Here is a 23,280-nt window from a genome sequence, read left to right as displayed (position 1 = left end):
GCTAACTATGCGTAACTGATTCTATGAATCAGTCGCATAGATACTCTGAGAGATACGACCGAGTATCTGAGATACTCCGTCGTATCTCCTTTGTGAATCTGGCCCAGGAATCTTAGACTGGGCAGCCCGATCCTTGGGGGAGGAGGGCAGAGATGGGGGAGCGGGCGATCGTGTGGGTGGTTGGTGACGAGATATTCATCCTGAGAGACATCCCAATCCAGAAAAAGACATCCCCATTAAGCAAAGAGACAGCCCCAGTCCAGCAAAGATACAGCCCAGTCCAGCAAAGAAACAATCCAAGACTAGCAAATAGACAGCCCAAGTTCTGCAAAGAGACAGCTGCAGACCAGTAAAAAAGACAGCCGCAGACCAGCAAAGAGACAGCCCAAGAGACACAAATACTGCAGCTGCTGACTTTTAATAATCGGACACTTACCTGTCCCAGGGTCCAGCGAATGCCGGGGATCAAAGCCTCTCGTCTCCTCCTCCTCTCTGCGGCGCCGGCATCACTACTGTGGGCGCCCGGCTATGGCTTCACAGCCGGGCACGCACTGCGCATGCGCAAGCCACGCACTGTGACTGGCCAGGCAATCACCTGGGACTTGTGACATGTACCAGATGATTGCAGAGAGGAAGGGGTGAGAGGTGAACTCCCCTCTGGTGCCGCGGTGCCCCGGGAGGAAGTGGGAGCTTAAACCCTCTAAAAAAAAGGTTTCCTCTCCCCCCAAAAAAATTGACATGCCAAATGTGGCAGGTCAGATGGTCACCTTCCCTTAAAGCGGAAGTTTCAAGTTTTCAGCTCCTAGTCTGTGCGCAGGCACTGTATAGCGCCGTGAAGAGCCGAGTCCTACTCCGGCTATTTTCGGAATGCGTGACGCGCCATAGCCGGACGTCAATCATGTTCCCCTCTTCATAGGAACGCCTACTCCCCGCAGGAGTCTGAAAGGTAACTGAAGGATTAAACAGTAAGTACAGCGCAAATAAAAAAAAAAGCATACTGTAGCTGACGCTAGTATGCTAAATGGGATGGTACATAGTTGTTTTTTAGGGTGAACCTCGCTTTAAATAAACACTGGCCAATACCGACAAAACATGAAAAATGATCATGACATATAGGAACACAAAATCAATGAAGAACACAGTAGTAAAAAAAGTCACTATAGTAAGAGGAAGTATCCTAATATTAAAAGAGGAACAAATAAATGTGAAAGTTGTGAGTACTGTAAGGCCTCGTACACACGACCGAGAATCTCGTCAGGAAAAACCTGTTGTTTTCCGTGACGAGATTCTTGGCAAGAAACTCTTGCCGCCGGAGTGTAAAGACTTTCGTTTCAAAAGAACCGTGCTTCTCTTGCTGGTGTTTGCCGAGAAACCCGGTCGTGTGTACGAGGCTTAAATGTATTAGAGAAAGAAGTATAATTGACCTTTCGGATGGAAGACGAATTTTTAATAATCACGAAGCAGATTGCTCCACAGAGCATGTAATATACTATATTGGCTGTGAAAAATGTAACCCATTCTATATTAGAAACAAATATTAGAGCGCTAAGACGCAAGGTCTATGAACACCAATATAGTATTATGTCGGTAATCTGAGAGCCGTTGTGGGCGACATTTTATTCTGAAACATTATGGAACCCTGGAGGGTATGTTTGTGCACATTGTGGAGAGAGTGCACCATGATACTAGAGGGGAAGATTATGATAGGGAAAGAGTAAATAGATACAGTAAATAAGCTAAAAGGAAATGTATATTCTGGTTTAAATGAAAAATCGGATTTTGCTCTCTTTCTCTAAAGGAAGCAAAGAAAAAAGGAAAAACAATCATTTATTTTCCTTAAATATCCTCGGGTATTGTGAGGGAAAACAAACAAACAATAGTTGCTACATTTTTTTTTTACAAATCAAAATACATTGGGGCAGATCCACAAAAGAATTACGCCGGCGTATCTATTGATACGCCGGCGTAATTTTAAAGTTCCCGCGTCGTATCTTTGTTTTGTATCTTGTATCTTAGATACGCTGCGCCCGGCGGAGAGAAGCGCCGAGGTACGTGGATCTGCCCCATTTATTCTTTCAGATCTATATATTATTATACAGGATTTATATAGCGCCAACAGTTTGCGCAGCGCTTTACAACATCAGGGAAGACAGTACAGTTACAATACAATTCAATACAGGAAGGATCAGAGGGCCCTTCTCATTGGAGCTTACCATCTAGAAGGGAGGGTTAAGTGGAACAAAGGGTAGAAGCTGTGGGGGGATGATCGGATGGACAAAATGAAAATACAGTTGTTAGGTGTGGGTAGGATAGGCTTCTCTGAAGAGGAGGGTTTTCAGGGATCCTCTAAAAGCTAACAGAGAAGGAGATAGACGGACAGATTGGGGTAAGGAGTTCCATAGCCTTAGAGAGGTTAGAGAGAGGCACTTCCACTGATTTCCACTGATCATCCTTGAGATATTACAACTTGATTGGAGTCCACCTGTGGTAAATTCAGTTGACTGGACATGATTTGGAAAGGCACACACCTGTCTATAGAAGGTCCCACAGTTAGCAGTGCATGTCAGAGCACAAACCAAGCCATGAAGTCCAAGGAATTGTCTGTAGACCTCCAAAACAGGATTGTATTGAGTAGAGATCTGGGGAAGGGTGCAGAAAATTTTCTGAAGGCATTGAAGGCCCCAATGAGCACAGAGTCCACCAACATCCGTAAATGAAGGCAGCTTGGAAGCACCAGGACTCCTAAAGTGGGCCGTCTGGTCAAACTGAGCATCGTGGAGAAGGGTCTTAATCAGATAGGTGACCAAGAATCTGATGGTCACGCTAACAGAGCTCCAGCATTTCTGTGTAGGGAGAGGAGAACCTTCCAGAAGAACAACTATCTCTGCAGCACTCCATCAATCAGGCCTGTAGGGTAGAGTGGCTAGACGGAAGCCACTCCTAAGTAAAAGGCACATGACAGCCCACCTGGAGTTTGCTAAAAGACACCTGAAGGACTATCGGACCATGAGAAACAAAATTCTCTGGTCTGATGAAACAAAGATTGAACTCTTTGGCATGAATGGCAAGCATCATGTCTGGAGGAAACCAGGCACCGCTCATCACCTGGCCAATACCATCCCTACAGTGAAGCATGGTGGTGGCAGCAACATGCTGTGGGGATGTTTTTAAGTGGCAGGAACTGGGAGACTAGTCTGGATTGAGGGGAACATGAATGCAGCAATGTACAGAGACATCCTCAATGAAGAGAGCTCTGAACCTCAGACTGGGACGAAGGTTCATCTTTCAACAGGACAACGACCCTAAGCACACAGCCAAGAAAACAAAGGAGTGGCTACAGGACAACTCTGTGAATGTCCTTAAGTGGCCCAGCCAGAGCCCAGACTTGAACCCGATTGAGCATCTCTGAAAAGATTTGACAATGGTTGTGCACCGATGCTCCCCATCCAACCTTATGGAGCTTGAGAGGTCCTGCAAAGACAAATGGTTATAACGGCCCGAGCCTCCAACCGACACGTCCGCCAGCTGAAGACCCAAAACGAAGACGGAATTGGCTTTGATCAGTCTCGGATCTAGTAACCCGGAAGCAATGTAATGACAGCACTTCCTGTTTACTCGGCTGCCAATGGTGCCGATTTTTAAAAATCCCTAGTATTCCCAATGCAGATTTTGGCATTTTGAATACTTTTAAGTGCAAAGGAGGGATTTGGGGTCTTATAGACCCCAGATCCCTCCATAAAGAGTACCTGTCACTGTCTATTACTGTCACAAAGGCTGTTTACATTCCTTGTGACAGCAATAAAAAGAATCCAATTTTTTTTTAAAGAGACAGTGTAAAAAATAAAATAAAAAATATATAATAAAAAAATGTAAAACTCCCCATCCCTTCATGCTCGCCCGTAGAAGTGAATGCATACATAAGTCGCGCCCGCAAATGTAAACTGTTCAAACCACATGTGAGGCATCGCCGCAATTGATAGAGCGAGAGCAATAATTCTAGCAAAGGACCTTCTCTGTAACTCTAAACTGGTAACCCGTAGACATTTTTAAGTACATTCGTTTGTCGCCATTCCACGAGTGTGCGCAATTTTTAAGCATGACATGTTGAGTATATATTTACACAGCATGACATCATCTTTCACATTTTACAAAAAAAATGGGCTAACTTTACTGTTTTTTTTTAATTCATGAAAGTGTATTTTTTCCTAAAAAAATGCGTTTGAAAGACTGCTGCGCAAATATCATGTGACATAAAATATTTCAACAATCGCCATTTTATTCTCTAGGGTCTCTCTCTCTATATATACAATGTTTGGGGGTTCTAGGTAAATTTCTAGCAAAAAATACTGGGCCAGATCCTCAAAAGAGATACGGCGGAGTAATTGCTGTTACTCCGTCGTATCCCTGGTCCTAACTATGGAACTGATCCACAGACTCAGTTTCCCATAGTTAGGACGAAGATCCGACATGTGTAATTGAATTACACTGTCGGATCTTAAGGATGCAATTCTAGGCCGGCCGCTAGGTGGCGAGGCCATTGCGGCCGGCGTAGAATATGCAAATGACTAGTTACGGCGATCCATGAACGCTCCGACGGGCCCGTCGCTCTAAATCTACGTTGTTTACGTCAAGTTCCGCCGCGTAAAACTAGGGCTAAGCCCTAGTTGTCTTAAGCCATGTTAAGTATGGCCGTCGTTCCCGCGTCAAATTTTAAATTCTACGTCGTTTGCGTAAGACGTCCGTGAATGGCGCTGGACGCCATTTACGTTAACGTCTAAGCAAATGATGTCGGAGCGACGTCAGTTAGCGCAATGCACGTCGGGTAAGTTACCCGACGGAGCATGCGCAGTACGTCCGGCGCGGGAGCGCGCCTAATTTAAATGGGACTCGCCCATTTGAATAGGAACGCCTTGCGCCGGACGGATTTAAGTTACAGCGCCGCAAAGTTCCAGGTAAGTGCTTTGTGGATCGGCACCTAACTTGGGAATTTTGCGGCGGAGTAACTTAAATCCGAAAAGTTACGTTGCGCCGCGGCTTTGTGGATAACCCCCACTGATTTTAACTTGTAAGCAATAAATGCCAGAAAAAGGCTTGGGCATGAAAGGGTTTATTTATAACTAATGGTTTTTACTCTCCTCTTAACAGGTTTTACCTTGAGTCCTACACACAAGTGGCAGTGATGCATTGTTCTCTGGATTTGTCGTGACAATAGACCGTTTCCAAGTACCGTGCTGCCGAAGTAAAAGCAAACTTATGCGAGAACCTGATTCCTATGCAACCATCAAAAAACATTTAGATTTGTGCTTCGGGCAAGAGAGAACGTGATTTGTAAGATAATGTTCTTTTTGGATGAAGCAGACACTGCATAGATTATATTGACACAAAAACAATATTGAAGTAGATGTAAACCCTGAGCGACTAGCATCTAGTTTCTGCACTGTGTATCATGACCAGCTTCAATTTTTTTTATTTTTTTTTATGTCATTTTCACCTTTTTTTATCTTTTTTTGCATATTAGTGCCGAGGATTTTCTTCAGGCCTGCTAGCAGTTCCTTCCATTCACGTCCCTGGAGTGCCTATATGCAATCCAGGGACAGTGCTGGTACAAGGATTTTTGACACCCTAGGCGAATCTTCATTTTGCTGCCCCCTTGGCTCCACCCCTGGCCCCACCCCCTTTGGCCTGTCCATGTATACGGTGAGGGTGGCGATCTGACATCACGCAACGCACAAAAAAGAAACCCATATCAACGCTGATAGGTTACAGCAGTACACAGTGTGAAGAGAGGAGCTCCCAGGACTACAGATCCCAGAATGATCACCCCAGAATGGTGCTGGAAATGAATGGAAGGAATGTTCCAGGCTCTCATGTACTGTACAGGAGTGAGTGAGTGAGTGAGAAACTTGTAAAGCGCAACACATGCGAACTGAATCGCCTCTCGGCGCTTAGTATCCATTTCATGGGTAAGGAACCCCTTGACCTCAGAAGAGATGGGTTTTAATCTTTCTCCAGTCGGATGGTGGTTGGTAGTGCATTCCACAGGCGAGGTCCCTGGACTGCAAATCTTCGATCTCCTTTGGACTTGTATCTGGCTTTGGGTATCTGGAGTAGGTTTTGATTGGTGGATCGCAGAATGCGATTGGGGTTATGGGCTTTAATTTTTCGCATAGATATTGGGGGGCGTTGCCTTGAATACACTTATGCATTAGACAGAGTGCCTTGAAAGTGATTCTGTCTTTTACTGGCAACCAATGAAGGGATCTCAGTGAAGGTGAGATTGATTCCCATGGTTTTTTTCCAGTCACTAGTCGAGCGGCCGTAGTTTGAACGACTTGCAGACGAGTGATTTGGTATTTGGGGAGTCCTAGATAGAGGGCATTTGCGTAGTCAAGTCTGGAATTGATGATTGTTCCCACCACGACTGCAATGTCCTCTTTCGGGATAAAGGGCGTGAGTCTGCGTAGTAGGCGCAGCAGATGGTGGGATCCGCTGACTACTGACCCTATTTGTGCATCCATTGTCAGTGATGGGAGGCTCATCTTGTCCTATTCCGTAGCAGCCTGGGTACCACCCATCATCCTCCTTATCTGCCTTGTCCTCCTGACGCATGTCTCTGCCACCACCGACCACTGCCGCCGGGAATAGTGTGAGGGACTTGCCTCTGTCTACTTCCGCATAGACCTGCCACCTGGTGGTGTAGTAGGAGGGAGGCGTGAAGGGTGCAGTGATAGTGAGGGAGTTCTATCACAAACCAGTGCAATGACCGAACATACTGTACATTACAATGTCCTGGAAAGCGCCGGGTGCCACGGCTGTGCAGGACATCACTGTGTCAGGCAGGCCACTTTTACTGTTTTTACTGAGTGAATCATTTACGGGTTGCACCGCACTGTTTACAGGTGGCGGCACCCCTACCAATGTGCGCTCTAGGCCGGCGCCTACCTCGTCTATTGGTAGCGCCGGCCCTGGATGTAGTGTTGTGGGGGAGGTGCTAGGAGAGGGAGCCTGCAGCTGTCACCTTTTCCCAATTATTTTTATTTGGTGTAGAGTTTTCCTTAAAATCTATTCCAAGACCCAAAGGGCCTGGTATGGACTTTGGGGGGACCCCACGCCATTTTTCTTTTCTGTCATAGGGTTCCCCTTAACCACTTCAATACACTTTATTATATACTCTGCACTAAACTGAACTATATGCCCTGCACTGCATTATATATTCTTCACTGTATTATATATATATATATATTACACTGATTGCACTATATACTCTGAACTGTGTTATATATACTACGCTGACTGCACTATATACTCTCCACTGTATTATATATACTACACTTACTGCATGATATACTCTGCAATGTATTATATATACTATACTTATGGCACTATATACTCTGTACTGTATTATATATACTACACTGACTGCACTATGTACTCTGAACTGTATTATAAATACTACACTGATTGAATTATACTCTGAAAGGTATTTTATATACTACACACACTGCACTATATACTCTGAACTGTATTATTTAGGCTACACTGACTGCACTATATACTATAAGCTGTATATATACTACACGGACTCCACTATATACTCTGAACTGTATTACTGTATATATACTACACTGACTGCACTAAATACTATAAACTGTATTATATATACTACACTGACTGCACTATATACTCTTAACTGTATTAAATATTCTACACTGACTGACTGCACACTACACTAACTAACTGCCTAATCTCCATTAATTTACAATATACAGCTGCCATGTAAGCAGCAGCCTTATATAGTGTGGGGCATGGACTTAGCCCCTGAGCAATGATTGCCTTTGGCCAATCATGGCTCTTACAGCACATTGCCCTGTGATTGGCCAAAGTATAAAGGTCAGGTGCATGCTTTGGCCAATCAGCAGCTGTCGATGCACTGCGATGTTGCATAGCAATTATGGGGCGATCCGCGGTGGGCAAACTTCCCGCGAGCCCCCCATATGTTTGTTCTAAGAACAAACACCCAAACATCGGGACTATCCCTACCCTTCACATGGATGACATTTTCATCCTTCATTTCACCTCGCTCATCTCTTTCAGCCTCTTTCAACCATTTCCTTTCTTTATGCACTTAATCTAGTACTGGCTGCACATCATTGCTTATTGCAGTGACAGTGGTACACAATAAGGAACACATTGACAGTATGGCAAACTTTAATGCCAGTAATGATAGTAGGCCATTCCATGATCAACCTATGGATTTGTACATTATCTGCATTGTCATCAGCAGGTGGCATGACAAAACAAGGGAAAAAATGCAAGAATAAGGTATATCTGCTTTATTGCATAGTTCATTTTTCAAACTGAAAAGAAATATATTTTCAAAGAGTTTATGCACACCAGCTCAAACACCGGGAACACGTGATAAAAATCTGATTTTCAGCTCCCTCTACTGGTAGCCGGAGAGTTTCACCACAGTGGGGTAGCGAGTGCGGTGGGTCATGCACTTCTCCCGGTCAATAAACAAAGTGTTGGCTTTGTTACCAATATCCTTCTCCAGAGACATTCTGGTGTCCTCCAAATTGCGGAGACTCTGCTCTGCCTCGTCCAGTTTCTGCTTGAGGAACTCCACAGACTCCGACAGCTCTCCCACTTCACTCACCAGCCTGAAAAACACAGAAAAAAATTGATATACATAATAGGAGATGTATGGGAATATATAACATAAAGTCGACCCTAAGCAACTCCAGTCTTGGCTTTGTTTTCCATAACATTCTTCCCGTAAAATCACTTTTCTATTATGCTATGGAAACACCAATGATGATTTATTTTTTATTACATTCCAGTTACAACTATAATTATGTTATTGACAAATAATACATGCCACGGCTATAGTGAAAATAATAGAAAGTGTTTCAGCTTGTATAATTGCTTCATTTTCTAATCTGACCTTTGGAAAATTGATTCAAAAATTGATCAAATTATGCCCACAAATAGCACAATTTTTCAAAGATACAATCAGAAACGCATGTAAACACATTTGATTGCATATGGTTTCTAAACAAGAATGCTCTATTGTAGTGTGGTGTATTTAGTTCCTTTCAGAGGAAGAAAGCAAAACTTGATGGTGGTGGGTTTGAGGAATATCAGCTGATAAAACGAGGGAATCAATGGTGGGTTTGAGCAAGAAAGATTTGATTGAGTAACAAGGGGACAGCGATGACATCAGGATCAAATGTTGATGGATATTTGATGAAGGAAGGTAGAGAAGGTGAATAGAATGTGGACACAATTGTAAATTTAAAGATATATTGGAGAGTGAAGAGGTGGGAAATGCGGAGGACAACTCTTCAAAGATCAGAAAAGGATCATCCACACCTAATTTTACCCTTTGTTGCAGATACCTGTTTGCGATGCCAAGCCAACAGGAGGACGTTGTTACACATTTGGTGGTCGTGCCCCATGATAAGTCCCTTCTAGACTAAAATCAATTCCCAAATAGGAAATATAATGGATTGCGACCTAACCTTCGACCCAGTTACTTTTTTACAACACCACACAGACTGATCTCCCTCCAAATACAAACGTTCCCTCACCATTCACCTATTGACTTTGGCCAAAACACTTGTCCCCAAATTCTGGAACTTCACTAAAACCCTGGAGATTGGTTTAATCGAATTGAAGAGATGGGAGGGATGGAGGAAACGGTAAATCCAAGCAGAGAAACCATGTCCTCACATGCGTCTACCTGGATTAGATGGTTCTTATTTAAAGATTCAGATCTGTACAAACAGCACCCTTGCTCCCGGGGCCTGCATATCGTTCCGCTCTCCATCAGGTGACCATTAAGCAGTGAACCAGACAGAACCCCGCCCCCCCTTTCTCTTCCTTTACTTCTACTTTCCCCCTTTAACCCAAAACTTTCCGGCACTCCTTAGGCCCCGTACACACGAGAGGATTATCCGCTGGAAACGGTCCTCCGGACCGTTTCTGCGGATAAATCCTCTGGCGAATTTTGATCTGATGGTTGTACTAACCATCAGATCAAAATCCGCATGGAATTCCCTCCGCGGTGACGTGTCGCGCCGTCGCCGCTATGATGACGCGGCGACGTGCGCAACGCTGTAATATAAGGACTTCCACGCATGCGTCGCATCATTACGACGCATTCGAGGGAGGGAATCGGACGGATTGATCCAGTGAGTCTGTACAGACCAGCGGATCAATCCCCTGGACTGGATTCCAGCGGATAGATTTCTTAGCATGCTAAGAAATTTTTATCCGCTGGAAATCCATCGGCCCGAAAAATATCCACGGATAAATATCCGCTGGGTCGTACACACCAGCGGATCTATCCGCTGAAACTGATCCGCGGATAAATGCCAGCGGATAGATCCTCTCGTGTGTACGGGGCCTTACCCTTCCTGCCTACCACCCCTCTCCTAAACCCTCTTGTGAGGGGAAGAAATGAGTCAGAAGAACACTGACTAGAAAGAGCACATTTAATGTACAGGGTCGTAAATGAAATGCTGCTACTTCCCCTAAGGGGCAGGAATAGTTCACTGCCCTGCTTCACCTGTGTAAAGTAGAGGTGCAGCTTTCTACATTAGTCATATCTTGTACCATACAGTACATGGGGTGCAGCTTACACAGGTGTTCTTGAAAGTGTATTAGGATAGTTCATTTTAAGTTCACTAATTAGAAAAAAAACCTTATGACAGAAGTTGAATTATAGCCTGTAAGATAAGCACCGTCAAGGATAAGTGATACAGGTGGTTTAAAATAATTTTGTGGGATATGAAAAAGTTATGTACAGTTCATTAATTAAGTTTGACAGGGTCAAACAAAGGTCTGCTTGTGCCCTCATTAAAACTGTTACATAAGGTGGGGTTATTGAAAGTTCATTCTCTCAAAAGTTGTAAATCTGTTATCCTTGAAGTTGGTGAAGTCTTATCAGGACGAGGACAGTTTGATCTAACACAGCTGGGTGCCATACTGTCTCTACACAGGTGTTTTTAATTGGACAAAACCATTTATAAATCACTTTAATGAACATATAGGAATTCTGGGAATAATTAAGTTTGTCTGGTTGTAGGACAGGTGTTATGATTTACATTGATGTAGATCTTAGCAACCAATCATATCTAGGAGAGATGGCTAAGATAAGGCTTGTAAAGGTATATAAATGCAAGTTTTACAATTGTTAGACAGACACATCAGATAGGAGCTCATAAGGCTGAACTTTATGTATGCTGCTCTATTGCACGGGTCATAGAGATCAGAACCAGTGGGCAATTATCTGTTCACATAGGCGTCTATCAGGCTGACTGTTTGTCTATGCAGCCCTATTGCACGGGTGGCAGGCAGTCAGAACCAATAGGCAAATATCTGTTCTTTTGTTGAAACTTGTCCCCTCGTACGACTCAATAAAGAAAACTTCTCAACTTGATCCAGAGTGTGGTCTCAGGTGAATTTCTCTCACAACAACCTAGTCATAATTGAAGTAGCCTTATGTATTAATCCCCTATGCTGTAAAACTTAGCACTAGAGCCAGTCTGAGTGGTAGGCAAAAGAGGCGACTGCCTGAGGCACTTTAAGTGGTTGTAAACCTCTAAAAGGAAATATGAACAAAGCATATCCCTCTATAGTGTGTACTTGTCTCAATCCAGAGCACTAAGTGTAATTTCTGTCTGCTGCCCAGTTTCTTTGCTATCTGCATCAGTCACTTCTGACAAGTTTTCATGACTCCAGAAGAGACAAAAAGGTGACAGGGGAGGGAATTCCAGCACACAGCCTGTAATTGACAGCCTCAGCTCTGTTTCGGTATGCAGGGGGTGTGTCCCTTCCCTCCAATCAGCTCTCACTGAGCTCTACAGAGTGTAACTTCAGCTCCCTGCGCCCTTTTTTCTGAAATCTGTAAATTTCAGAAAAACTGTATAATTTCTGCACTTTGAAAGGGCTGCAGAGAAAAGAGGTACAATCTATGTACGATGATATGTTTCATCTCTGTGTATTACCCAGGGCTTGTTACCTCACTCGGCAACCTATGCTGAAGTAGTCCACAGCTCATGGGTGGTGGTGGTATCCTGGATATCTCCTAAAGCTACACGGTTTAGGAGATGTTCCCCTGTATCTGCATGTGCTGAAGACATCAGCACATGTGCACTGAAGCAATTTAGTTGGACTGTGCCGTTTCCAGGGGCTCCCGCGGGAATGCATGGGAGTGACATCACGTGGCTCTGGCGAATCACAGAGTCGGAGTCTGCGCCCCCCCCCCGGAAGGAAGAGGAGCGAGAAGATGGACGCCACCTGCACAGGGGACAGCGCTAGATTCGTTTGCAGGTAAGTGTCACATAATGGGCTAGTATGCGATGCATTCTAGTCCATTATGCTTTTAATTGGCAGGCTTTGCAGGGAGCAAAAGAGGAAGTAAAACCCAGCAGGGTGTACTTCCTCTTTAAATCAAGTAGTAACTGGGAGGAGAAAAGAGTTCAAGGTATACCCGATATAAGAGACAAGGCAAGAAATACAACAATAATCCACTGTGCATACAGTAAGTGTGATGGCCCAAACTGGAAAATAACTTTGTAGTAGAAGTGGATAATACTTTTAGAGCCTTGTTGTCCTCTAGGACTAAGGTTGTCCTCAGAACACTGTGGAAAATAGATAAAAACAGAGGGCGCACTGGCCTAGTGCATTAGAAGAAAATCAAAAGGATTAGACGGGGAGCTGTGCAGTATATCAGGTGGTTCAGCAAGAGGAGCTACTGCCGACTGCAGCAGAGCCGAGGCTGTAGGTTCAGATCCTGGTCCTGACAATTTAGATCATTGGTCATCAACCCTGTCCCCAGGGCCCACTAACAGGCCAGATTTTATGTATTACCTTGGGGAGATGCAGACTAGAATACTGCAATCACTGAGCAGCAAATGATACCACCTGTGATGTATTTCAGTTATCTTGCAAACCTGGCCTGTTAGTGGACCAGGAGGACAGGGTTGATGATGACCACTGATTTCGATAATTAATGTGATGAATAACGGGTAATAGCTTCTAGAGGCATAGCTATGAGATTTTATAACATTTTCTTTTACTGTGGTTTCTATTTGTTTTGTGCGTCTCTAGTTCTATGCAATCTGAAAAGGAAAAGCACGACCTCACTTGTGTTTGGTAGTGTTTGGGCCTTGTTAGAAGTATCATGTACTTTGGGGTTTTACTCATACAATAGCTGTTCAAATTGCTTTCTCTGGTCTCAATTAGCGATTTTATGAGGGAAAGTGCGGAAAAGTATCATTGAAAAAACTCCAAAGAAAACGAATACCAGCATTGAGATTAATAGCGTGATGAATAATGGGTGCTATCTTCTGTAGGTATAGCCATGAGATTTTTTTTATATTTTCTTCTATGGTTTCTTTCTCTTTGACTTGTGGTGTAAACAACATGTCTTTAGTTCCTCTTAATCTGAAAGAAAAACATGGCCTCACTCGTGTCTGGTAACAGTTTGGCCTTGTTAGAAGCATTCATCTGTACTGTTTTTTACTCTTACAATAGATGTACCAATTGCATTCTCTGATCCCTTCAATAGCTATGGAAGGAGAGCGAATGTAATAAAGCACTCCTATCCAACCACAGGTCAGGGAATGTATTCAACCCTAACAAAAAGAGAACAAATTGCAAAACTTTATCTACTCGATACGACAAAATGCACTGCGGGTTTATTGTTGGGAAAGACACAAAGAAAACTATCTGACAAGGATGTCTGCTGAGGAATGATGAGGCTCATCCCTCGTATCCTCCATAGACGAATGTGATTAGGATTAGCTGCCTACAATCTGCTACTCACAATGCAGCAGTTATCTTATTATTTATACCTGACATAGCATCCATATAGCTGGATAACTGACACACTCGAGAAGAGACCGGTACATCGCATCAAGGATCGCAGAACTGCAATTTGCAGGAACTGGGCAGGATGGAGAAATTTGTCTAATCTTCTAGTGACCTCTAGTGACTACAGAATGGCTGAAATTGGCTACTCGGTTGCCTGAGCTTGTGCTGATAATCAGATGCAGTCTCCCAGATACGGAGTGTGCATATAACATGGCTTCATAGTGTAAAGAAATCTTTTGATGCCTTTGGGTAACTACAGATAGTAAATGAAAATTCAGCTAGAGAAAATTCAACGTCTTTGGCTGACTTAAAGCGGAGTTCTAATAATTTTTTATTTTTTTTCAGGCATCCCATCATAATGCATTAACCGCTTGTAGAACCAGTAGCCGCAGCAGTTATACTGTGGCTGGTTGGCTCCACTGGGCGAACCGTCGTAGCTGTTACATTCAGGTTAAAAAAAGAAATAAAGCAGTTCGACCACAAAAAAAATAAACAAACAAAATAAAAAACACAGTACAATCCCATACACCAAACTCCATACCCACAGTTGATCCAGAGGAAGGCAAAAAAAAAACAGCAGAGCATGATCCAATTTGCTACAGCAGGGGAAAAAATTCCTTCCTGATCCCCAGAGAGGCAATCGGATTTTCCCCGGATCATTTTTACCTACAAATCTTAGTACCCAGTTATATTATGTACATTTAGGAAAGTATCCAGGCCTTTCTTAAAGCAATCTACTGAGCTGACCAGAACCACCTCTGGAGGGATTCTGTTCCACATTTTCACAGCAATTACTGTGAAGAAACCTTTCTGTATTTGGAGATGAAATCTCTTTTCCTCAGTGTAAAGTGAATAACTCAACACCAAGTTCACTGTATGGACCCCTTATATATTTGTACATGTTGATCATATCCCCCCTTTCTCCTCTTCTCAAGAGTGAATAAATTCAGTTCTTTTAATCTTTCCTCATAGCTGAGCTCCTCCATGCCTCTTATCAGTTTGGTTGCCCTTCTCTGCACTTTCTCCAGTTCCCCGATATCCTTTTTGAAAACTGGGGCCCAAAACTGAACTGCATATTCCAGATGAGGTCTTACTAATGATTTTTACAGGGGGACAAAATTATTTCTCTCTCTCTTAATACAAAAAAATTACTTTGCTCGCTTTGGAAACCGCAGCTTGGCATTGCATGTTATTAGTGAGCTTATGATCTACCAAAACCCCCAGAATCCTTCTCCACTACGGGTCCCCCCAGTTGTACTCCCCCTAGTATGTATGATGCATGCATATTCTTAGCCCCCAAGTGCATAACTTTACATTTATCAACATTAAACCCCATCTGCCACTTAGTCGCCCAATTAGACAGAGCATTGAGGTCGGCTTGTAAATTGGCGACATCCTGTAAGGACGTTATTCCACTGCATAGTTTGGTGTCATGTGCAAAGACAGAAATGTTACTTTTGATCTCAGACCCAATATCATTTATAAATTAAACTCAGGTGTTGAGTTCTTGCGGGGAGGAGCCGAAACAAGCCGCCAAAAGAACCCCAGATGACCAGGTTCGAGGACACTGTGCAAAACGAGCTGCACAATGGAGGCAAGTATAACATGTTTGTTATTTAAAAAAAATAAAAATAATTAACTTTACAACCCCTTTAAACACGGCATATTTCCTTTTACGTTCTGGCCTCTGAGAGTCTGGTTTCCACTCTAGAGGCTCTACGTTATTGCCATTGCCAGGCCTTGGACTATTTTGATTTCCGCTGTCTTAGTGGTAAAGCGTCACCCCAATCTAGTTTGTTTTTTTATCGGTCTGATTAGCCTTCATTTCTGTCCTTCTTATGTCTGTGTGATCAAAGGGAAGTTCTGATCTCCGTGGACTGTACAGTATGGCCAGAGCATGACTCATTGCTCCTTGGAGTCTCAGAAGCCGGCTCTGATTTGAATTGATCGAGACATATTATTAAGAGCCACCTCATCAATCTTTAAACACTTCAGCGAAGAACAATGAAATAATAGCACATTACCCAGGGATCAAAATCTTCCAACATGATCATTTACAGAACATTAACATTCTGTATCCGAAAGACAGGCCAATTGGTCACTCTATAAAGAGACAGGAAGCTGTATGTAGTTAAAGAACAGATAACCTCCAGTGTATTCTGTGTTCAATGGTGTCGAGCAAAAGCAAAAGCACATGTCAGACAACATTTTAGGTTATTCTTATGTCTTCTCTCATTTGCCGCCTCTGCTTGTTGTCTGTCATAAGTTTGATGGAGTGAGATACTGATGCTTGTGACAGATCTAACCAAAATAGAGGCCTATGGAGAGGCAGGGCCGTTTGAAGGAATTTGGGGGCCCCAAGCATAGAAAAAAAAATGTCACATTTTCATTTTCCGGCCGGCAGAATTTGAACGTTTCACAGTCTCAGAGTCACTAACATACGAGCGCCGCAGAGAGCCGTGCTGACCGTGGCGACCGGCGCCTAGCAACCAGAGAGACCCAGTAAATGATTACATCAGGAGGAGCAGAGGAGGAGCCGAGGAGGTTGCGACCGCCCCAGCATTCACAGCGCGCCGCTCCTCCGCGCCAAATTGCTCCGCACGAGTCGACTGCACCTCTTCCATGATCGGATGATCCATCCTGATCCTCCATCTCAAGTTCTGACTGTGCTGTGGACGTGGACCGGACAACGCCGACCACCGACCAGACTGTCTGACTGACAGTGTGAGCCAGCGGCCAGCCTCTAAGACAGTGAGTGACTCTTAAAGAAAAGGTACCGTAACTAAACTTACAATTCAGTAGCTCAGCTGTGTGGCAATGTGGCCTGGGAAGGGCAGCTCTTACTTATTGCTCATGGAATCCATGAGCAATTAGTAAGAGCTGCCCTGCCCAGGCCCCAGCACATGCCACATTGCCACACAGCTGAGCTACTGAACTGTAAGTTTAGTTACCCTTTCTTTAGGAGTCAGTGATGACTTTTCCATCCGTATGGCGGATCGGATCTGGTGAACACGGACAGACGGTCCGTGTTCATCCGATCCCCCCATATCGGAGAGCGGAGAAAAGACAGGGCGGTCCCTGCACAGTGTGCGGGGACCACCCTGTCATCCGCCGGCTCAGTGGGGATCAACGGAGCGATCCCCGCTGAGCAAGCGGAGGTTCACGGGGCAGATCATTACTGATCCGCCCAGTGTGAAAGGGGCCTTACTCTCCGGGCCCCGGCTACTACTAGATGGGGAGCGGACGGAGATCACTCCGTCAGGGAAGGCAAGGAGATAGGCAGGTGGCTGGCCAGGATTTGAGCCACGGCAGAAGAACATGCGAGCGAAGCTGAATGGGCATGCGCCCGAAACTGAAGAAATATTCCCTCCGCTCCGACCAGCACATGATCATCAGAAAAGGGCACAAATAATGAAAAAAATACAACCCTCCTAAGCTAGTAGGCACGGCGGAGCGGGGGTGTTTAATTCAATTGCCTCTGCCCCCTATTAAATCCAATCTGGGGACAAAACCAGGGAAAGACTTGGGACAATGTCCTCAATCAGGGGACTGTCCCCTGAAACTGGGGATGTCTGGTCACCCTACTATACATGGGCAGGGAAAAGGGGGTGGAGTCAGGAGTGGACCCGGGGGGCAGCAAAATTAGGCTTCGCCTAGGGTGTCAAAAATCTTTGTACCAGCCCTGATCTGACCCTAGGCAATCCTTGAGAGGGAGGCCCAGAAGGTGTGGCTGGGGAGAAGATAAAATGTTTGGGACGGTCTGATCAGACATTTCTCTACTACACTGGTGTCCCGGGTTTAATTTACACCTAGGACCTTACCTCCATGGAGATCCAGTAGTGTGTTATATGTACGGGGTTTAAGAAGAATTTAAGCTAGTTCAGTGGCAGAGGTGGATAGTCAAATGTTTTTCAAAAACCCTGTGTAAAATGTTAATGTTAACAAAAAACAGAATCAATACATTTTGTGCCTTATTTCCTCTTTTAAGACATGCCACCCTAGCTCTGTGCTTTGAACCCCTGATTCTCCAGAAGGCCTTGAGTTTGCAGTTGGCTCCATCAATAATAGGACATCTAAATAATCCACTCACCGGAACTGCACAGGGTCCCGACACAGCTCTACGTTAGGCCTGTAGGAGCGCTGATACAGACGAGTCTGCGCCACTTTCATAGGTGCCTCTTTATCTTTAATGGCTTGTTTGAGAGCCGCTATATTATTCTCTTGGTCTCCGATCTCCTTCAGAGTCTGTGTAAAGACAAAGAAAATAAAAATGGCTTAGATAGAATCAACCTCAGCTCTTCTTTTTGTGGAAGCTCATCCTATTTTATTTAAGTAATAACCATACTCTGGAGCTCTTGTAGGTGCTCAAATATTTGCAAGGATATTAGTATTTATAGCCATAAAGCTGTGCCGCATAAATCAAGGTCTATTTACATAGGAACTTGTCAGCTGGCTGCACACTAGCAGTAGAAATATCATCGATATACCCGTCTTATTTAAATTGGTAACCCTGCCTGGACTGCATGATATGTATTTAGAAAAGGGTCAAAATGGCTAAATATAGGAAATAAACACTGCAATGTATATAATGAATGAATCAGTGGGTCATTTGACCCAACAGACTCTATCCATACAATGTTTTCCCATGGTAGTACTATAATGTTCCAATGCCTGGCCATACAACTCCAGCTGTGCGTTTGGATCTTTTTCTGAGTCTTGTCTTCTCCCACAAAGGCATTTGATACAAAACATGTAAGGCCACACACTGGTCTTCCTCAAATCAGCTTTATTAAAACAAAAAGAGAGGACAAGTGTCCATGCCAGAAATGTCAGTTAGGTTGGACGTAATTGGAACTCCAGATGAAATGTATTTTATCCGGTTCTGGATGGAGTAGGGAAGGGTTTTATTGCTATCTGTGTCCTCACTGTGGAGATCCACTCTCACTTGGCTTTAAGAGACAAGAAAAAGTGAAAATAGTTTTTCCCAAAATGAGGGGAAATTTCCTCTTAGCAGTTATCACCGTGGTGGTGTCTCCACTGGATGAAGGCAACATTTCGAAGCCATCAAATAACTCCTTCTACAAACAGCAGTCACTACTGCTTTGGTGTCCTCTAGCCACTTGCCGACCAGCACACGCACATTTACGTCTACACAATGGCACGGGCAGGCAAATGGGCGTACCTGTACGTCCCTTTAAATTTGCTGCCCCAGCGGGTGCGCGCTGGCTGCATGCCTCGTGAGTGCGCCCGCGGGTCCCAGGAACTCAAAGGGGATGCCTTTGTAAACAAGGCATTCCCCTGTTCTGGAAAAATGGAAAGAAACTGCGCAAAAAAATACCAACAACAATGGGAAAAGGGGAAAGAGAACTGCAACGTAGTCACAGTCTAATCCCTCTAGGTGCTGCGATTATCATGTAAACAATAACTACAAGAAACAAACATAGGAAAAATATAAATCGCGCTACCTCAACCACCCTTCTTGCCGGACACAAGCATATGCAAGTGGGTGATCTATGGTGATATAAATATAAAGCTGGCTGCTATGCGGGAAATTAACACGCAACAAGCCAATGCTTACGACGTGAACGTCATTCTATGCAAAGCCCTATTCGCGAACGACTTACGCAAACGACGTAAAAAATTCTAAATATGTTGCAGGAACGACGGCCATACTTAACATAGGATACGCCTCATATAACAGGGATAACTATACGCCGAAAAAAGCCTCACGGAAACAACGTAAAAAAATGCGCCGACGGGACGTATGTTCGTGGATGGCCGTATCTAGCTAATTTGCATACTCAACACGGAAATCAACGGAAACGCCACCTAGCGGCCAGCGTAAATATGCACCTTAGATCCGACTGAGTACTAAGACGTACGCCAGTCGGATCTAGCACAGCTTCAGGCGTATCTTTGTTTTGTGGATACAAAACAAAGATACGCCGGAGCAAATTAGAAGTTACGCGGCGTATCAATAGATACGCCAGCGTAACTTCTTTGTGGATCTGCCCCAAAATGTTTATATAAGACCCAATAGGGATCAATACACTATTGTTCATAATCAGTGGCGGCTGGTGCTCTATTTTTTTGGGGGGGCGCAAACAAAACCCCAGTCAACCCCCCCCCCCCCCCCCCGCCACTCGCAGACAATGGGACCTGCAGACAGATAGATAGATAGACAGACAGATAATAAAACAAATAGATAGATAGATAGATAGATAGATATAGATAGATAATTAGATAGATAAATAGATAATTAGGCAGATAGCTATAGATAGATAGATAGATAGATAGATAGATAGATAGATAGATAGATAGATAGATAGATAGATAGAGGGAGGGGGAGGGAGCGAGAGATAGAGCTATATATAATTAGATAGATAATTAGATAGACAGACAGACAGATAGATAGATAGAGAGACATAGCTAGATAGAGCTATAGATAAATAGATAATTAAACAGATAGATAGATGGAGGGAGGGGGAGAGAGATAGAGCTATAGATAATTAGATAGATAGATAGATAGATAGATAGATAGATAGATAGATAGATAGATAGATAGATAGATAGATAGATAATTAGACATACAGATAGATAATTAGATAGATAGATAGATAATTAGACAGACATATAGATATAGATAATTAGATAGATCGATAGATAGATAGATAGATAGAGCTGTAGATAGATAAAGAGATAGAGCTGTAGATAGATAATTAAACAGACAGATATATAGATATAGATAGATAATTAGATGGATATAGATAGATAATCAGACAGACAGGTAGCTATAGATAATTAGATAGACAGACAAATAGATAGATAGATAGATAGATAGATAGAGACATAGAGATATAGAGCTATAGATAGATAGATAAATAGATAGATAGATAGATAGATAGATAGATAGATAGATAGAGACATAGAGCTATAGATAGATAGATAATTAAACAGACAGACAGATAGATATAGATAGATAATTAGATAGATAAATAGATAATTAGGCAGATAGCGATAGATAGATAGATAGATAGATAGATAGATAGATAATTAAACAGACAGATAGATATAGATAGACAGACAGACAGATAATTAGATAGATAAATAGATAGATAATTAGACAGAGGTAGCTAACAGATAGATAGATAGATAGATAGATAGATAGATAGAGACATAGAGCTATAGATAGAGAGATAGATAGATAGAGAGAGATAGATAGATCTATAGAGAGAGAGAGAGATAGATAGAGCTATAGATAGAGAGATAGATAGATAGATAGATAGATAGAGACATAGATAGATAGAGACATAGAGCTATAGATAGAGAGATAGATAGATAGAGAGAGATAGATAGATCTATAGAGAGAGAGAGAGATAGATAGATAGAGCTATAGATAGAGAGATAGATAGATAGATAGATAGATAGATAGATAGAGACATAGATAGATAGAGACATAGAGCTATAGATAGAGAGATAGATAGATAGAGAGAGATAGATAGATCTATAGATCGAGAGATAGATAGATAGAGCTATAGATAGAGCTATAGATAGAGCTATAGATAGATAGATAGATAGATAGATAGATAGATAGATCTATAGATAGAGAGATAGATAGATCTATAGATTGAGAGATAGATAGATACAGCTATAGAGAGAGATAGATAGATCTATAGAAAGAGAGATAGATAGAGCTATAGATAGAGAGATAGATATATCTATAGATAGAGAGATAGATAGATAGATAGATAGATAGATAGATAGATAGATAGAGCTATAGATAGAGAGATAGATAGATCTATAGATCGAGAGATAGATAGAGCTATAGATAGATAGATATATCTATAGATAGAGCTATAGATAGAGAGATAGATAGATAGATAGAGCTATAGATAGAGAGATAGATAGATAGATCTATAGATAGAGCTATAGATAGAGCTATAGATAGATAGATAGATAGATAGATAGATAGATAGATAGATAGATAGATCTATAGATAGAGAGATATAGCTATAGATAGATAGAGAGATAGATAGATAATTAAACAGATAGACAGACAGACAGACAGACAGACAGAGAGAGAGAGAGAGGGGACAGGCAGGACAGTCAGATAGATTAGATAGGCAGACAGAGAGAGAGAGAGAGCGGGGACAGTCAGATAGATTAGATAGGCAGACAGAGAGAGAGAGAGAGAGAGAGAGAGAGAGAGAGAGAGAGAGAGAGAGAGAGGGGACAGGCAGGACAGTCATATAGATTAGATAGACAGACAGAGAGAGAGAGAGAGAGGGGACAGGCAGGACAGTCAGATAGATTAGATAGACAGACAGAGATAAGAGATTTGTAAAGCACAGCTGCAGGACGCAGGCACTCTAAGCCCTCACACACATACAGGAGATGTGAAGCACGGCACCCTCCCCCCTCCCTCCTGTCCTCTCTCAGTCCGATCACAGTACAGGCTGAGCATACAGCACAAGGTGCTGGACATGGATGGGGTGGACAGGGACACTGGACAGGACAGACAATGAGACAAATAAAGTGTTTTTAATAAGTTACTTACCTTAGTCCTCCTGGAGTCAAAAGCGAAAGTAACACTGCCCTGGGGAAAGCACCGCCCATTTCCTTCTGCAGTGAGGAAGCAGCAGGACCCAATTAGAGAGGAGAGTGGAGACACTGGAGAGTGATTGGCTCATGGCGCACAGCACATAGCCACAGAGCTTAAAAAAGAACTGCAAATGAAGCGTCTTGCCTGCTGCATTGGCATGACGCTTCAATGATGCTATAGCAGTGCTCTGAGTCTTTGACCAGCGCCCACCCTGAACATGCACCGTCTTAAAGGACCTTTTTTTTTTTCTTAAAGGGCCCAAAAAAAAAAATTTTTTTTTCATTTTTTTTTTACTGGCTTTGGGGAGAGGGGGGGCGGCGCCCATGCGCCCCCTATGGACGGGCCACCACTGTAATCATAATAGGATATATTGTGGATAGTGGAAGTTACTATATTCATGTGTGGTGGTCTGAGTGTGTGATGGTGATATCTATTTTACATTCATAAACTTTTTTTTATTTTTTTTTACTGATTGAGAATGCTTTACGCATATATATTGTAACTTCATGTATACCCATAGTTCACACGCTCCAATCACTGCATGTAATTATAATACCTTGCACTTACAGTTTATTCAATCTACACTGCAGTGTATCTCATTATGATCAATTTATTGTATATCATTATTAGCCAAACACCTACACAGATCTTATAAATATATTAACTGTATATATACAATTTCCTGTGCTCCTTTATTTAATTTGTGTTTAATCATAATAGCACCTTAGAATCACTAATATATATATATATAATTACAGTAACTTGCAGATATATACGGCCGTCTAATCCGCTTTACA

At 43.0% G+C, this 23,280-nt stretch overlaps 1 protein-coding gene across 2 annotated transcripts in view; it reads right to left on the bottom strand.

Moving 5' to 3' along the window:
* Nucleotides 1–8,318: 8,318 nt before the first annotated feature.
* TEKT4 (tektin 4) overlaps nucleotides 8,319–23,280 on the bottom strand; it is a 157,840-nt gene continuing 142,878 nt past the window's right edge. For both annotated transcript variants that reach the window (XM_040356438.1, XM_040356437.1), the window contains exons 5-6: nucleotides 17,972–18,126; nucleotides 8,319–8,660 (exon numbers count right to left, since the gene is read on the bottom strand). In XM_040356438.1, the coding sequence (XP_040212372.1) occupies nucleotides 8,444–8,660; nucleotides 17,972–18,126 (372 nt within the window). In that variant the 3' untranslated portion in view covers nucleotides 8,319–8,443. The remainder of the gene's footprint in view (nucleotides 8,661–17,971; nucleotides 18,127–23,280) is intronic.

This window comes from Rana temporaria, chromosome 6, assembly GCF_905171775.1.
Source record: "Rana temporaria chromosome 6, aRanTem1.1, whole genome shotgun sequence".
Taxonomy (NCBI): domain Eukaryota; kingdom Metazoa; phylum Chordata; class Amphibia; order Anura; family Ranidae; genus Rana; species Rana temporaria.
Note: the sequence above shows the minus strand (reverse complement) of the source record. Positions and strands in the feature narration are given on the sequence as shown.